This window comes from Phallusia mammillata, chromosome 4 (assembly GCF_965637545.1).
Source record: "Phallusia mammillata chromosome 4, kaPhaMamm4.hap1.1, whole genome shotgun sequence".
Taxonomy (NCBI): Eukaryota; Metazoa; Chordata; class Ascidiacea; order Phlebobranchia; family Ascidiidae; genus Phallusia; species Phallusia mammillata.
In genome coordinates this window covers 27,522,505-27,540,861 of record NC_137255.1, presented here as the reverse complement: position 1 = coordinate 27,540,861, position 18,357 = coordinate 27,522,505, and the positions used below count along the sequence as shown (strand labels likewise).

The following is an 18,357-nucleotide window of genomic DNA, read 5'->3' as shown; positions in this document are numbered from 1 at the left end:
ACAGAGTTGCAATGTGCTGTATTGTAGCGACTCTGCCGACCCGCATTTATCAAAGCGTGTTAAATGTGCCTTTTTCTCGCGTTCTCTTTCTTCGCTTGTATGACGCGTTGTATTTAGTCATTCTATTTTGGACGTCGCGAAATAAACAGTGAACGCTCGCCACATTTGGTGACCCCGACGCTTACAAACGGAATTTGTAAGAATACTATGTCTAATCCAGAAGAAGCCCAACAGCAACATGCAGTCACATTGAAATTGCCAACTTTTTGGACCTCCAATCCACGCGTATGGTTTCAACAGGCTGAAGCACAATTTGCCCTGAGAAACATTACATCGGAAAGCACCAGGTATTTCTACGTGGTTGCAGCGCTTGATCACGAAGCTGCAAAACGCATTATTGATGTGTTGGAAAACGAAGAACACAACTACAAGGAGCTTAAAAAGCGTTTGCTGCACACCTACGCCATATCTGACCAAGAAAGGGCAGCAAAGCTAATTAACATGCCCGATCTCGGTGATAGAAAGCCATCTGCTCTCATAGATGAAATGTTAAGCTTGCTTGGAAACCACAAGGCCTGTTTTCTGTTTGAATATATATTTCTTGAGAAGATGCCAGACGATATACGCGTCGTTCTCGCAAATGAAGATTTTAGCGATCCTCGACGCCTGGCGCAACGAGCAGATGCACTGTGGCTTGCACGAAGCCCATTGCCACAATTAGTCTCGGAAGTTAGAAAACCGTCTTACTGGCAAACCAGACGACGAAGTGACAAGGAAAATGAAAAAATGTGTTTCTACCACAGTCGTTTTGGCAACAAAGCTCGACAGTGTTGTCCCCCATGCAGCTATCAGGGAAACGGTCTGGCCGGTCGTCACAAGTAACTTCGGCGACCGGCAAGCAACCAAACCTCTTTTATGTTTTCGATAAGGCATCAGGTTGCAAGTATTTAGTAGATACAGGGGCTGAAGTAAGTGTACTCCCAGCAACGGCAAAAGATCGCCGAAGGCAGCAAACTGGACCAAATTTGTCAGCAGCAAATGGAAGCACCATTCGTACGTATGGTACGCGCTTTGTTTCCCTTCACCTTGCTACAGGTAAATTCCACTGGAAATTCGTGCTGGCAAACGTCGCTTACCCGTTATTAGGTGCTGATTTTTTAAGGGCGCATTCCTTACTAGTTGACCTCCGGCACAAACGGCTTGTTGATGCCAAGTCGTTTACAAGCATTGCTCTACACGCGGCACCACATATGCCTACGGGTCTGCAGGCAATCACAACCTCTGCAAACATCTATCAGCGAATCCTGAACGATTATCCGCAAATTCTTAAACCTAGCTTTTCTCAAGTTGCACCAAAGCACGGCGTTGAGCACCACATAATTACTGATGGCCCGCCGGTTCACTCCAGGGCTCGAAGGCTGCCACCAGAAAAGTTACAATTGGCAAAAGAAGAGTTTAATAAAATGCTGGATATGGGTATTATCCAAAGATCGTCGAGTCCATGGTCATCTCCTCTGCATATGGTGCCAAAGTCGCCAGGTGGTTGGCGCCCCTGTGGAGATTACCGCCGGCTCAATACTGCTACAGAACCTGACCGATACTCAATACCTCACATACAGGATTTTTCTGCATACTTGTCGGGAGCTCAGGTATTCTCCAAAATTGATCTTGTACGGGGATATCATCAAGTTCCAGTTGCCAAACAGGATATTCCCAAGACAGCGGTAATAACACCTTTTGGACTTTTTGAATTTGTCCGAATGCCTTTTGGCCTTAAAAATGCGGCACAGGCATTTCAACGCCTTATGGACATGGTTTGTAAGGACCTGAACTTCGTTTTTGTCTACATTGACGACCTTTTAATTGCTAGTAAATCAGATTCAGAACATGAGAAGCATTTACGTTTGTTATTTGAACGATTAAAACAGTACGGACTTGTAATTAACCCAAACAAATGTATGTTTGGGCTTTCAGAAATTGATTTCCTCGGGCATCACATTAACCGTGATGGAGCGACCCCTCTAACTCATAAAGTGGAAGTTATCCAAAAACTTCCGTACCCAAAGAACATTAAAGAACTACAAAAATTCGCAGGAATGATCAACTTCTATCATCGTTTTATACCTTCAGCTGCCAAGATAATGAAACCAATTTATGAAGCACTTTCAGGCAAGCCAAAAATCTTTGTTAGAACAGATGCAGTTCAAGCAGCATTTTGTGCTGCAAAACAAGCGCTTGCAAGCACCTCAATGCTTGTTCACCCCAGGGCAAACGCGCGCACAGCCCTTACAGTAGACGCCTCTGACACAGCCATTGGTGGAGTACTTGAACAATTTGTAAATGGAATTTGGCAACCGCTTGCATTTTTCAGTCGACATTTGCGCCCATCTGAAACCAAATACAGCACATTTGATAAGGAATTACTTGCATTACATTTATCTGTTCGACATTTTCGGTATTTCCTGGAAGGACGCATATTTACAGCATACACAGACCACAAGCCTCTGACAAGTGCATTTGCAAAAGTTTCAGACCCATGGTCTGCAAGACAACAAAGACATCTCTCAGCAGTAGCAGAATTTACTACAGATGTCAGGCACATTAGCGGAAAAGCCAACTTTGTAGCCGATGCTCTTTCGCGCATTTCAGTATCGAGTTTACAACGGGAGAATTTTCTGGATTTTGATTATTCTTCGCTGGCCGCAGCACAGCAATGTCCCGAGGTTCAGGCTTACAAAACTGCAGTTTCCGGTCTGCGATGTCAACACGCCCCACTGGGAAACACAGGAATATCTTTACTATGCGACATCTCCACTGGACATCCACGGCCAATTGTACCAAAACAATGGCAAAGAAAGGTTTTTGAAGTAGTACATGGATTATCTCACTCTTCAATCAGAACAACAAGAAAACTCATCGCCTCAAGATTCATATGGCATGGGTTAAAAAAACAAGTTGGAATTTGGGCTAAGCAATGCATAGCTTGTCAAAAAGCAAAGATACAGACGCACATTCGCGCACCATTTGCAAGGTATGCTGAACCCAACAAGCGCTTTGACCATGTTAACATAGATATCGTTGGTCCACTGCCGTCTTGTCAAGGCAACAGGTACCTATTCACTATGGTAGATAGATTTACTAGATGGCCAGAAGCCATTCCAATGCCGGATGTAACGACCACGACCTGTGCTCGGGCATTTGTTGCCCATTGGATCTCTCGTTTTGGTGTACCTTCCGACATTTCCTCTGATCGTGGCCCACAGTTTACTTCCCAATTGTGGTCAGAAATGACAAACATGCTTGGAATTAAGCTTCATCGCACAACTAGCTACCATGCCCAAGCAAACGGTTTAGTGGAGCGCTTTCATCGTCACCTCAAGTCAGCTTTAATGGCTCGCATGAATAGGTTTAACTGGGTGGACGAACTTCCGTGGGTGTTACTTGGAATTCGATCGGCACCGAAAGAAGACCTGCAAACTTCTTCCGCGGAGCTGGTGTATGGGACCCAAATTTCAATTCCAGGAGATTTACTTGGTGCTGAAATGTCAACCAAGAATTCAGAATCCCATGCAGCTTTGCGTTCACTAAAGCCAATACCCATGTCGAGACATGCTACTCAACATCCGTCAGTGCCCTCCGCGCTATTAACAACAGACTATGTGTTTATTCGTAGAGACATGCACAGGCCTCCTTTGACTCCTCCATACACAGGTCCTTTCAGAGTTTTACGCCGGGGCGACAAAACTTACAAGGTGCAAATTGGGAAAAGAGAGGACAATATCTCGATAGATCGGTTGAAGCCAGCGCATGTTGATATTTCTCAGCCGGTGCACGTCGAGACACCACCCCGCCGTGGAAGGCCACCGTCCCGCGAACAAACATGACCACACACGCGAACCCGTCGCAATATATATCCGCCGGATCGTTATTCTAGTGTTTAACCCGCTTCTGGGGGGAGCTGTGTAGCGACTCTGCCGACGTGTTAAATGTGCCTTTTTCTCGCGTTCACTTTCTTCGCTTGTATGACGCGTTGTATTTAGTCATTCTATTTTGGACGTCGCGAAATAAACAGTGAACGCTCGCCACAGTATCTAAAATTAATTAGGATCAATTGTTATGTAATCAGGACGTCGATCTTGGCTGACGCAATAGGGATTGACGTCATCAGCTTGTAATTGTAACGTGGTTGGTTGTACGGAGATGTTGACATAGGTTGGTGGGTTGTTGTCTGTTTCTTCATTTAGTTGAATTCCATCTGTTTGAAACAATTTTGCAATGAATAGTATTTTATACCTGAATAAAAAAGATCGCGTTTACATGTAAGACGGAAAAACAAACTGATCGAAAAAAGAAATAATTGTCGTAAAGTGAAACATTTCTAATTACAGACAGATTGTAAAAGGCACAAGAAGTAAAAATATGCAATCATGACCTTGTTGATGGTTGACGCAATAAGGGCTGATGTCATCAGCTAGTTGCTGTTCCACTGAAACTTGTAAGGAATTGTTTGGTGGGTTCGTGTGTTTTTCTATCATCCGACGATTTCCAACTTTTGAAACAAACGCAGTTTAAAAAAAACTCCGACAATAGAATGTCTCAAGATAGTAACGTGTAAACAAAAACAAAAAGCAGTTTATGTTTACATTGATTTCGAGCAGGGGTTGTGCGTAAACAAAAAAATGAATGATTGTCAGCACTGCATTGAAACAGTTTAGTGGGCTTTACTGTAACTCCGGTTCAAACGAAAGTACTCACTCATGTTAACGTATTCAGGTTCATCTGCATTTCTTGCTGAAATCTCATTTCTGCAAAACAATTAAATTCTGTTTCAATAACGTTAATTAAAAGACACGTTGCATTTTAATGAGCCAAACTCGGCAACTGTTTATTTTTGTTCTACAACTCACGTAGCGCACGTTGCGCTCTCATTGCTTTCAATTTGTACAACTTAAAAATGCTTTGTTTAGTATGGCATTTTAATGCTATGCTTTAAACACATGGAAATCAGTTATACTTTTGCTGAACATTTGTGCATCATGGATCGGTTTGCAGTCGTATACAATGGATCTTATTACCTCTTTTTACGTTTCCACAAAATCACCATGACTATACAGATTATGAAAACCAGGCTCCCACATATTGCTGAAGATATGATGGTGATATTTATGTTAACCTTTGTTCCAACTGTTGAACCTAAGTACGTTTTTCACAATAAAAAATAAGTTCTTTTTGAAATAAAATAATGTTATTATTATCGGTAGCAAAAAAATTATGTTCATTAAAAACTCAAAAGTTATTTGCAGGTTAAAAATCTGTGAAATGGTTTTATGTACTTAATGTTATTAGGAACTAAACTAGAAACCAGCCATTGTTAAAACTGGTAAGTATTAAAACTCTCGCAATAAGTAAAACTTACCCCTGTTAAGTATTTTGTCAATGACGCAAATGGAACCCAAAGTTTAAATTTCGACAAGATAAATATGCCAGTTTATCGAAGCCTTAGACCACGTGAAAAACGAAAAAAATATTTTTTTTGTAAATGGAAAGTATATTTTCTCTTATGGGATGTTTACAATCGTCTGTTTAGCTACCAAACAACACCACTGACATGATCTAAAACATTATATGTTGTTCACAAGTTCGACGTTTTGTGGTTCAAGACATGAAACGTTACCTAAAAGTGTGTTGTGGATTGCAGAACTTGACTCGGTGGTTTGGGCTGATTCCGTTTCAACTGGCAATTTTAGAATTGGGATTGAAGCAATTGGTTTGTGTTCATTTGCTGTCTCTCCGGTGCTTTGTGTAATTGGTTTGGTTGTGGTGGTTGTAGTGGTTGGTTTGGGTGTGGTGTTTCCAGGAGTAGTTCTTGTTTTAGTGGCAGTTTCTTAAACGACAAAACAGGATCATTATATCCGTTCTGATTAAAATATGGCAATGAGCATATTTAATTACTTTAATCTTATTTAAACTCAGATAAATACAATAAGATTAAGATAATAGCTATTATTTAAGCTTACATTTACTTTTTAATGCCTTATTTGTCTTGGAATCTGTGTCACATAGCAGCTAAGGTTAAAGCCCTGGTGCGTATGTTTTGCAACAAAGTTCAGACATATATGCACGCAGATAAACGGTACTGAACATTCGCGATAAATCCAGTTATCTAAAGTAAAGAAAAGCGCTTCTCAGTCGTAATACATACGTGTAAATTTCCTTTGACAAATGGAATTGGCTATGGAATCACATGTCACGTCTCTGAACTTGAACTTTCGATCGTAAGAAAATGCATCGCCCATCGTCACACAATTCTCATTTCCATTTTGATTATTCGGTTCTCCTCCAAACCACAGAGATAAAGAATCGTCAAACTTGCTTCCATCACTCCACTGAAACTCGTAATCGCCGATTCTTTTTGCGCCGATGTAAAATGAGTAGGGGTATCCTTAAACACAGAATTTGCATTCAACAAAAATGGCTTAGAATTCAGATACCAGAGTTGAAAGAAGAAAATAAAGGTCTTGTATTTCAGTGCTAGAATCTCAGTTTGAGCCAAATTAAATCATTGAAGAACGTTTGTACTTTTTGTTTAAGAAGTGCTAATAAAAAACGAAATAAATAAAACACACAAAAACAGTAAAAAGGCGTATTTAGGTCGGTTTGTGTAATTAAATGTTGCAAAGATTACCTCTAGCAGAATACGACTTAAATTTGTGCTTTACTTGTTGGGTGAAGATGTTGCAATAAAACATCATATATTTCCTTTGTTTTGACATCAGCAAGGGTAGCGTTCTTCTGTCCCCATTTTCGTTTTGCTTTTTCATACGTTAAGCCTCTTGTCGGCTTCCTAATCAGATACTCAACACCATGAAAAGTCGGAAGTTTTCCCGCAGCAGCAGACAACCAAGTTATAATCAACAATCCTAACAACTTCATGCTTGGTGTTACTAAAAAGAGAGAAATACCAAAATATCCACATTTGACAACCAACCGATGGGACATTGATGGGATACTTTTATACGTAGTCTATGGCAGTGCTTTCAACCGGGTGTATTGTACACCCCAGAGTGTACCATAATTTTCAAAGGGTGTACCACATTGATGGGGTTACTGGGATGTACCAGATTCAATAGTACAATACGCCTATGACCAGGTATCACAATAGGTAGTTTGACGTTTTGAATCAGACTGACTGGAGTGTACAGTGCATGGTACCACATGTATCTCAATTATACGTAACTTGTAAGTTACTATGTTCTATTGTGACATCATAATTCAATATTTCTTTTGAGAATGGTCGGTTATGGTTCTTTTAGCAGTCTAAAGTGGATTACAACTTGCTTTTTTCACCGAGTTTTTTGCTACAAAAAGTTGCGTTGTGCTCATACTTTTTCTTGTTAGGACAACAAACTCAGTGTATTACATCTAGGTAAATGTCGATAGCATGAATGATCATATTTTGCACAATGTCTTTTTTACTCTCTCATGTAATTTATTTCCTGTTTGCAAGCTGAATCGTATTGTGTATCAACGAAACAGAAGTTACAATCTACACAATAACAAAACTTCTACAAAACCTAAGGGTAAAAATAACGGCCCAAATAGACGTAAAAAGCGACATGCTTTATATTTCAAACGTTTCGGCAAATGCTCATGTATACCTCAGTAATATGAAGGCCACATCAATTACATATCATTGATGATGGCAGAGCATTTGCCGAAATGTTCATAAAGCAATATAAAGCATGTCGCTTTTTACGTCTATTTGGGCCGTTATTTTTACCATTAAACTTATTCTACAAAGCTGATCACTACTTTAATAATCTCAATACACACATAAAAGCTACATGCAGACATCCTTGGTAATAGTTTGTTATTCGACTTGGCTACTCTATAAGCTATTAGCACTTCCATACTTAATACTTCCATGATACAATAGCCACACAAATACTAGAGATGCATCATAAAGTGGCAGCTACATTGAGGGTGCCTTGGCCAGGATGTTGACTTCATTGAATTTGTTTAACTTTCGAAACCTGACGGTAATTATAAATGCAACATACGTAACAATGGAAAGAGTTCATTGAACTATAAATAGCTCGCGCGTCGTATTAATCACTTTTGGGGAAGTATAATAAAAGTGAAAGGAATGACAACAGGCTGCTTGCTACAAACTAAAGCATGGAGGTCATGAAAAAAATAATCGTTTTGATGTGACTGTCTTTAACAACAAAATGAAAACATTCGAAAAATTATTCACAAATCATTTTTAATCTAAAATTCGTCTCGTTTGAAATACTGTCATTGTTATTTTTCAAAAACCGTTTTTTGAATGAAATTGATTGACACTCTCATTGTGACAAATTTTTTCCTGAACGAGAATTCAAGACAATCAAAGCAAAACTACTGCATGGGTGCATTAAACGTGAACTTTGGGGCAAATTGGGCCTTCCATTAGGTTAGTTTCTGTGTCATTCCATTAAATTCCTCTATTTGATTTTTTTGCAGGACCTTAACATGGCGACATAATTGTACTAAAACAATCAACAAGCCGGAAATAGCTGCGCAACGTTGAATCGTTATGGAGCGCAAAACAGTGAATGGCACAACTGGTGGATCATGGCTAACCGCGCTGCAGTTACATCGTATTATAAAGCGTTTTGTGACTATAGCTCACAAGAAACAGTATGGAGCATTGTAGGTAAACACAACTTGAGTAGGACGTCGGTGGGATCAGTCAAGAGACCTAAAACTAACTACCTGTGTTAGGGCCCTCAAGAGCGAAAAAATATGCTGGTGCAAGTCAACTTCTGGGGCCCCCTTCGAACACTATAGTCATGTCTAGAATAGTAACGTCAAACCTTAGGGGTTTTGAAATCCTAAAATTGCTATATTTTTACTGCATACGCTAGAGCAACAAACATATTTGATGACCTTTATTACTATTAGTTCTAGGGCAGCTAGAGCAACAAACATATTTGTTGACCACATTACTATTTGATTAGTTCTAGGGCAGCGGTTTTCAAACAAGAGACAATGGTCCAATACTGGTACACAAACCAAATTCCGTAGGACTACCAAGAACCCAAGATTCTACAATCTTACATGAGTTACAAACGAACAATTGATTGCACATTATTGAAAATCTTAAACTCGTCTGTGATGTCATAAGAGGCCAGGTCCAGCCCGCGACCGGATTTTTTATTTTGCCAAATCGTACTTTTACCTTTGCAACATTTAAAAATTAATTTACTTTTAACCTGAAAAAGTACGGCCCGGTAACGAACTCCTCGCGGACCGGCGGTTGCCGACCACTATGTTACATCACAGACAAGACTACAAGTTTTAATTGTTCGCGAACAGTAATACTGTATTGTAGAAAGATCTCTTGGCGGTACGATAAAAATGTGCCTCGCGGGGTAAGTTTGGAAAGACTACATTAAGGCGTGTAAACTATGCGGCCCTCATGGATCATTATTAAACTTATCCGGCCCGCTATGAAAAGATTTGGTGACCCTGCCTTAAACCAAGCGGCAACTACAACACAATGCCAGCGAAGGAAAGTTTTTGCATGTAGCAGGGAGAAAATTAGGGCAAAAACACACTACGAACGTAACGTTATCAACGTTACGTGAAAATTGAGGCAAAAAACACACTACGAATCATTAATAATTATGGGCCCTTAGATTCTCATTGGCCCGGTGCGCCGCACCGGCTACACCCCCCTCTTGTGGGGCCTGACCTGTGTAATGTGACGCACGAGGGACACACAGTTAATTAATATTCAAAATAATAGATCAACAATACAGTTTTCAAAATTTTGTAGATCAGCAATAAAAATATAAATCACCAAAAACATTTTGGGTTGGCTTTTCTATGTATTTCGTATTTTAAATCGGTGGCACTGTGGTAATTTACTTCCAAAACACCATGATATGTATGGACAATTGATAAAGCAATATAGTAGTACGTTAGTATTTTTTTTTAATTATTTAGGCGCCAAACGAGAACTGTCTACCCTTTAGCTCCCACCTGTGTTGCAATACATTTCTTTATTTGTGGATTGCATGTAATTTAAGAAAGCAAGCTACTACTTAAATCTGTAGCATTGTTTTATGATTTAGTTTCCAATCGAAACTTTTTTTGCGACCAAGTTACATCATATAACGGAAAGTGGATGAATCATGTTATAGTACTTTAGCTCCCACTTGTGACAAAAAACGCTATGTGAAAACTTACTTTGGCACGTGCAGGAGTTAACATCGAGCATTTGACCATCACGTGAGTTTCTTGTAGTTTGTATGTGTTTGCATTGATATTAACTATACAGGTCTCATACGTTTAGGTTCCAACAAAATTGATATAAAAAAACGAAAGAATAACATAAATTGACAATTCTAAAATCGGTGCATCGATAGCGCGTTTATGATCTATCATTGTGCCTACCACAACTATACTGTGTTGCATAACGTTTCAACGACTTTGTTTTAGTTTAGTTATTGTACCGCTTTGTTTACTTCACTACCCGAAATAAACCAAACTAAACTCATAAATATAACAACAAACCATTAAATGGATGGATTTATTGGATGGAAATTAAATGAATAACTTGGATTTAGATGTAAAGTTATATCAGCTTGCTTGGTGTTTACAACATGCGGTGTATGTTTTGTATGTAATTTGACAAAGCAAGCTAGTAGGTAGCTCTGCAGCATTGCTTGATTACTTTTAATTTGCAATCAAATTTACATCTTAAAACCAACAGCGGATGTTTCTGTTTTAGTCCTTTAGGTCCCACTCATGACTAAAACGTTTTACATTGCATTTATTTTCAAGTAACAGAAAGAAAGTGAATTGGAAAAAGAGTAAAAATAATAATTGATCTCAAAATAAAACCGGTTTAACTATAAGCAATATCACATTTCTGTTGACAAATAAATCGGGCCAAATGCCGATAGGAAAGTATGTCAACGAGTTTCATCAGTTTCAATTCCTTTTTTCTTTTTCATTGTCAGGTTCCCCTTCAAGCGATAGTGGAGAATTTGGTTCCAATTTGCCTCCATAATTCCACTGAAACTGCTCAGTATCAATTATCCTCGTTGCACCGATGTAAAAGGAAGAAACCTGTGCTTTTGTGCATTTTTATGCATTGAACCGGACAAATTGCCTCATTCGAACCGCTTAAAGTAAAGTTAACACAACAAAGCCTATCGAAGACCTGATTTACATGTCCTGATTTCCTGCAATGCTGTTTCAAAAAATAGTTTTGCGTTTCTGACGGCTTAGAGCAGGGTTCGGAAAGTTTTGAAACTAGGAAACCAAAAATCACTTATTGCAAAATGGGTTTCCGGCAGAACTATACAATTTTTTAATTCAAATAAAACAAAATGTAATAAAAATCGACAAAAAACTTTCTGTGATTAAAGAAGAGAAGAACATATATTGCTTCAATGTGTTAAGAAAACAAAAATAAGATTTGTTTAGGAGCAATGTGTAGTCATCACAAGAGCCACATTTGGCTTGCAAGCCGTGGGTTTAAACTTTATATATTATACGAGTAAAGGAAGATTGATATATGTAGGCAATAACCTAATTTGTAACGATTTAATCAAACAACGGTATTTCATTTAAATCATGAGCTCTTTACCTTACACAACATAAAAAGTTGTTGTGTAGCATATATGTGAGATAACTAAATGTTTTCCGCAAATGTAACATTGATCAAAAATACGGAAATAGTTTGGGCTGCCGAAAGCTGGGCAGTTAAGTTATGAAGCGTAAACGAAATCCTTCATACATAGCATGAAAAAAATCATATACGTATACATATTATACATGTAGCACATATATCCATCACATAGCAAACTAACAAAATCTGAAAAATACGTGATCAGAAATAAATGTTAAATTATAAAACATGTTTACTACATTACAATACAACTCGTATGTTCCATAACAATATAATATAATCGCGTGAAATACATGCATATAGATAGATAAACACCTAAACATATACAGAACACATGTAGCAAATACAAAAATTTGGTAGTCATCCACAATCTTATTTGTTGTCAGCGGTTTCAGACTTCATCAAGTTTAAAATCTTTTAAAATATTCAAATGAGCAAACAAATCAGAGCCAGTATATTTGTGTAAAACATAACGACGTTTCGACAAGTGCTAGTGTCATCATCAGGTCATAAGAATCAAAACCACATAGTGTACCAAAATTCAAATGAAGAATGTTAAAAAACGCCTTCGTGAATTTCGGGCTGGATGAGAAACTGCTTGTATGGGGAAATAAATAAAGGACAGTTTAATGCAAAATGGCTATGAGACATTTAAGAGTATGTGCAGTATAAAAATCCATCAATATAGAAGTGTGACGCATCAAGAGCAGAAAAACAATCAAAGACGAAACTGCGACGTGATATACTCATGGCACAGACAGGTGGTCTGAGACACAAAAAGTAGATGCTAAAAATAACAAATACAACTTTTCAAAAAAGGGAACAATCAAGTTTTTCACTCAATAAAAGTGTTCGTCAAAACTTTCGAAAGGTAACAAAGTACAAATTGTCAACACCAAAAGAGGAGTCATACAGGCACAAAAATCCACTTTAAAAATAGAAGTCAATTCAACTTCCTAAATAGAACTTTGCACACATCTTGACAAAATAGAGTACGTGTATAGTTTATTTTATCGTATTTCATAAACCAGTGGCTCCTAACCTTTATTACCCTTTGAAAGGGTAATAAGCCAATGGTTTCTAACCATTATTACTCCCTTTAAAATTTTGTTAAATTTCTTAGGACGCCTTGTCTGCAATAAATGATAGAAATAAACGAATTGTCTGCTACATATTTGCGTTGTTGTGATTCATAATAATTTGTACGGAATACTGAAAGTTAAACAAATTGGTTCATATATTTAGACATGTTTATTTACACCCAAAATGCTCAAAACATTATATGGGTTATCGCTCTTACTCTGCCCAATGTTAAGGTGCCCGTATGCATTAGCAATGTCTCCAGTATTTTCCAGTTCATCCTGGGCTTTGGGTTGTCTGTTATCCCGCGTAAGACGGTTGTATACATCATGACTATCCTGTGAGTGACGAGGGGTGCTGTATATTTCCGCGGCTGCTGTTACAAGGTGAGATTGGTCGGCATTAGTTGCTTGTTGTTTCTTGCTTACCACACTGTACATATCATTTTTGGCCGGGGTCACATCAGAAGCCAATGAATATGGGTCGTTTTGTTTCTCCAGTGATTGATCGACGTCTGTTTCGACTGCTGCTTTGTTAGCTGCTGTTAAATCGGAAGCCATCGAATATGGATCGTTTTCTCGTGCGGCAGATTGAGTAACTGGTTGCTCTTGGACATGAAAACTTGTTAAGACAGGATTGCCGTATGTTTCGTCCGGCTCAAAACCAACAGCTGTTTTAAAAATAAAGAAGGTACATAATGAGAAATATTTGTTGCCAAAATGGGCGAAAGAGTAGAAAAAGTCCAGACCACTTGTGTTTTCCTAAACTCGAAACTATGAAGGCAATGCCTCAGATTTAAACTAAATGATTAATAGATTTAAAGGTAAAGTCAACTACTTGTACCCTCAGTAAGGATCCAATAGATTTTAATAAGACATTAAACAGACAGCAGACGCATTGCGAGCATAAAACAATTGTTTGTTGCCGCCCACCAAAAAATATGAATATAATACCAAACAAACACGGCACATTGCTTAACGAGTTACATGGTATTGTTACACACATTGTTTTGAGCAAACTAAACATTACATCGGTCTTTTGTCACGTGTGTCATTAGTTATATTGTTTTGTTCACCTTACCTGTTTCGAAAACGTTTCCCCTTTCATTAAGTTCTGTAGGTTGCCGTAAACTGCAATAACAATCCAGTATTTTTATCTTTCGAAAGGTAAAAAGGCAACAAGCAGTTGATTCACAGTTAAAACGGTCTCGAAAATGTGTAACTCGAAAGTAGGCTAAAAGCTTGAAACCGTTCTGAACCCCAATTAACAACAAAGCCTAACTTTGGGACAAAAGTCAAATCTACCAAAGTACAAATAGTGGCCTAAATGTTCCCGAGTTTTAAGTCAGGCTCAAAGCAATCCAGTTTTATTCAAATCTAAGGCCAAAACCCCAATCTTATACGATCGGAATGACTAAAAACTTTGTGTTGATTGAATAATAATGCTGCCTTTATTCATTCTGTGAGGCGTTGTACAATTTAGTTTGGTCAGTTCAACAGAACATTGTACACTTAGGATGCCTAACAAGAAATTATGCGAATTACCGTTTTTTACGTCTTTTTGACACCACGAAGGCTATGACGATGCATATTACGATGATTATGACGCAACTGCCCACAGCTGAAACAGCGATGATGATTGTGGAGTTCGATTCAGTGGTGGATTCTGAAAATTTGCAAGGGCATTAAACTACTTAACCGCAGCAATTCAACCAATAGACAGACCAATAAAAATATAAATTGACTAGCTATTGGGCTTAAATTTGTTTATTGTTATATGACTCAAATGATGTCATAATTCGGTTTGTGTTGCTCATAAATCCCACGTGCATGGTTTAGGCCAGGGGTGCACAACCTGCGGCCGTACGGCCAAATGCGGCCGCCGATATGAGTTTGTGCAGCCGTGAACATGTTTAATAAAATATGTGTACGCGGGGACATGACGTAAACAATACTCTTTTACTAAATATTTTGATTTTAAAACTGCCCTAAACAAATTTTGTGGTGCTTGAAAGATTATTATAAACCTAGTAGCCATATGCGTCAGACTTTTGTACGCCTATTGTGTGGAAACAATGCGAAAAATAGAGGGTCGCGCCCTACTATAACACCATTGATTTTACTTTATCGCATAGCAGACGTGCCTTTTACACAACCCTTTTAATGGAGGTCTTAGAAGGTCAGACCACCCCTTTAAGTCAGTGGTTCTCAAACTTTTTTGACCTAATTCTGAGTTTTGTGAACATCTCACGACCCAAGCCTCAAACATCAAAAAATGTATTTGTTCTGATATGCATGAAAAAAGACGCAGACAGCCAGTTGTAGTACACAGTACTACGAAACAATTATTTATTATAAACAAATGGTTGATTTATTTTAGCGTGTTTGATGAAATTGAAATTTTTCCTTCATAAATTTTCAATGCACGGCTCTATTTTTCATTCAAGAGACCACTTGATATTTTATGTTCAGTAAAAGGTCTGTGATTCGACTTTTAACTGTGCTGTTCGTAAACGAGGCGGACTGCAATTTTGAGGCCACGTCGTCGCCGCATAGGAGGCTGCCCATGTCAAAATGGCTGCATGCTTAACGAGGTCGATTCGTTCGACAACACCGCATAACACAACACACATTGTGACTTTGCAGAAGTGAATCCCAAATCTAAAAATGTTTTCTTGAACCAATGCTCATCCTTAAACGCTAACTGTTACATCTCCAAGTTTAGTTTCGCATGATTAACTTGTCCTATTATTTCCCGTGCTACGACGTTTCAATCGCCATTTGCCTAACAGTAAAGTTGGAAGCCTGTTGTCGTCTGTATGTGGCAATGATTGGTTAATTTTACTGTACAACGTGGTCGAGTGAGGTGACTTTATTTCTACCTTAGGTAAATTCGTTTGTGTTTACTTAATGCAGTAATAGTTCGTTCAGAATTGAATCCCTATAGCGCGACCATTTTTTGACCCTGCGCGACCCATGTTTGTGTCGCGACCCATACTTTGAGAACCACTGCTTTAAGTTGTAGAGCCTTCCTTTAATTAAGCAAAACGATTGTCCTAAAAAGCCTTGTCTATACATTTTGCAAACCAAATAAAATTAGACCTTAATCCTGTATCTCGTCTGGAAAAGTTTAGGAACAATGCATTATTATAAGTTTGGAATCCTTAGTTTAAATCGTGACAAGCATAATACGAAAAAACATCGTTTTTAAATTTAAAGTCTTGTAAATTTAAAGTGCACGTTTCTCTCATGGGATGTTTACAATCGTCTCTTTAGTTACCAAAAAACTGTAGTGACATAAAGCTCGACCTTCTGGATTTCTCGACATGGAAATTTACCTGAAAGTGTGTTGTGGATTGCAGGACTTGACTCGGTGGTTAGGATTGATTCTGTTTTAACCGGCAATTTTGGTGTTGTAGTGGCTTGTTTGGGTCTGCTGGTTGGAGTGGTTGGTTTGGTTGTGGTGGTTGGTTTGAGTGTGGTGGTTACTTTGGTTGTGGCGGTGGTGGTTGGTTTAGTGTTTAATTTGGGTTTGTCTCCGGGAGTAGTTCTTGTTTTAGTGGTAGTTTCTTGAACGACACAATATTATTGTTATATTACTTCTTAATAAAGTATAATAATGAGCATATTTAATTATTTTACTCTAAATTAACTTCAGATAAATACAATAAGGGTAAAAAAGTCTAAAAAAGGTTCCTTAATAGCTGTTATCTAGATTTTCTGTTGAATGTCTTATCTGTCGTCCAAGCGTCACATAACAACCTAAGGGTTAAATGCCCTGGTGCGTATATTTTGCAACAAGAACCGACCAACTTTGTGCATGCATTTAGATGCTAAATGCCAGTACACGTTAAAACATATCAATGCATTTTTAATGTATATCGGATAAATCCGTTCTACGCCTATTACTGGTAAATTAGTGGTCCGTTCGTGTCCGGATTACAGAAGGTTTACTGCACTTCATAATTACTTTATGTTCACTAGACAATAGTACTTGCAAAAGCAAAACTGTAACGTAATTACAACTTGTTTTCACTTTTAGCCGAATAGTTCTCACCAGTTTTCTTCTCACAAATGTATTTTGAATAATCTGTACATTCTACATCAAACAATTTGTAAGATGGAACAAGTTTATAAGCATAACCCATTGTGACGCAATCATCTATTCCAACAATATTATTTGGCTGCCGATCGCCCCAAAGTTTTTTAAGAATCGCAGCATTACTTCCATCATTCCATTGAAATTTTTTTCCACCTTTGATTTTTCTCGCTCCAATGTAAAAAGAGTAAGGGACATCTTAAAAAAGTGAAATGCATCATTTGTTAGTTGTTGAAGGTTGTTAATTATTTTTTTTATTTTTTTTTTTTTTTTTTTTTCGTTGACATCTTCAAATGGTTTGATCACATCGTGCAAGGATTTTGATTTGTAATGTTGTTGCATAAAAACCACCTGAATTGTTATTAAGGTCACGCATACGGTTTCATTTAATGACAAAATAAGACGTTTAAGGTGAAAATGCAAAACGAGTTAAAAGGACACAATTCTATTGACAATACAAAATACGTGCAAAATTATCACCTGACAAGTTAATATATGACTTCAAAAACTCAAAGATTTCCATAGTTTTGACGTTAGCTACATTAGCTTGCACCGCAGAACATCCCATCTCTGCTTCAGCATATGAATTGACTGGATGCATTTCGATGGAATATTGAAATCCATTGAAGTTATGCCAAGTTCGCCCGTCAGCAGAAACAGATAAACGCAAAAGAAACAGCAAAACTAACAACTTCATTATTGTTTTAGCGCAAAAATGCCATGAATTTTAAACTCTGAATATATATTTATAAATGACCTTTATAGGCAATTTGATTCTCCTATTTAGGAACCACTTTTGCAGTAAGAAAATTGAAAACCTAACTGCAAGAAAAGTTTGTTTAACTACCTAAAAGTGACAAATTTACGACAAAATGTTTTTCTCCAATCAATTTTCTGAAAAGGTTTTATTTTCACCGAGAAATGTAATTCAAAAAACGAATCCTAACTACGTCTAAATAGAACGGTGGTTGTCTCATAAAATACGTTTTTAGGAGGTCCGCGACAACTTCTTAATTCCCGCAAAACGAGATTAATAAATCGCGATTTGAAAAAAAATGCTTTGGCGTTTAAAAAATAGCATGAAACTTGTTTGAAAACATTCTTCGGAGGCGACAAACCACAGTGCATTATGACATCTAAACCCCATTGTGATGCAACAGACGTAAATTGTTAGTGGAAAAAACGTCACATTACACTGTAATGGCTCTTTCTTGTTGATTCCCGATGTCGCAACCCAGAAAAAGGGATTAAAATTTCGGTCCTGGACCGAATATGGTAGTTACTTTATGCACCATGTTTTGGTTGCTTGTTAATAAAAAAGAACAAAAACACCTAAAACTTCTAAGCGGTCCGCAATTAGATTACATCACCGAAAAGGGTCCCTGAAGGTAAAAAGGTTGAGAACCACTGTTCTACATACTTTGTTTGACTCTACTCGCACTAATGTATATAAATGTATCTTAAAAAAGCTAATCAGCTCAATACTACTGGAG

General features: G+C 37.9%; 1 protein-coding gene across 1 annotated transcript; it reads left to right on the top strand.

Moving 5' to 3' along the window:
* Positions 1-207: 207 nt before the first annotated feature.
* On the top strand, positions 208-882 carry LOC145223723 (uncharacterized). Its single transcript, XM_080090115.1, has one exon. The coding sequence runs from the start codon at positions 208-210 to the stop codon at positions 880-882; it is 675 nt and encodes a 224-aa protein (XP_079946241.1).
* Positions 883-18,357: the final 17,475 nt, after the last annotated feature.

Coding starts and splice junctions, on each gene's coding strand:
- LOC145223723 (XM_080090115.1), top strand. CDS start 208: ATGTCTAATCCAGAAGAAGCCCAACAGCAACATGCAGTCACATTGAAA.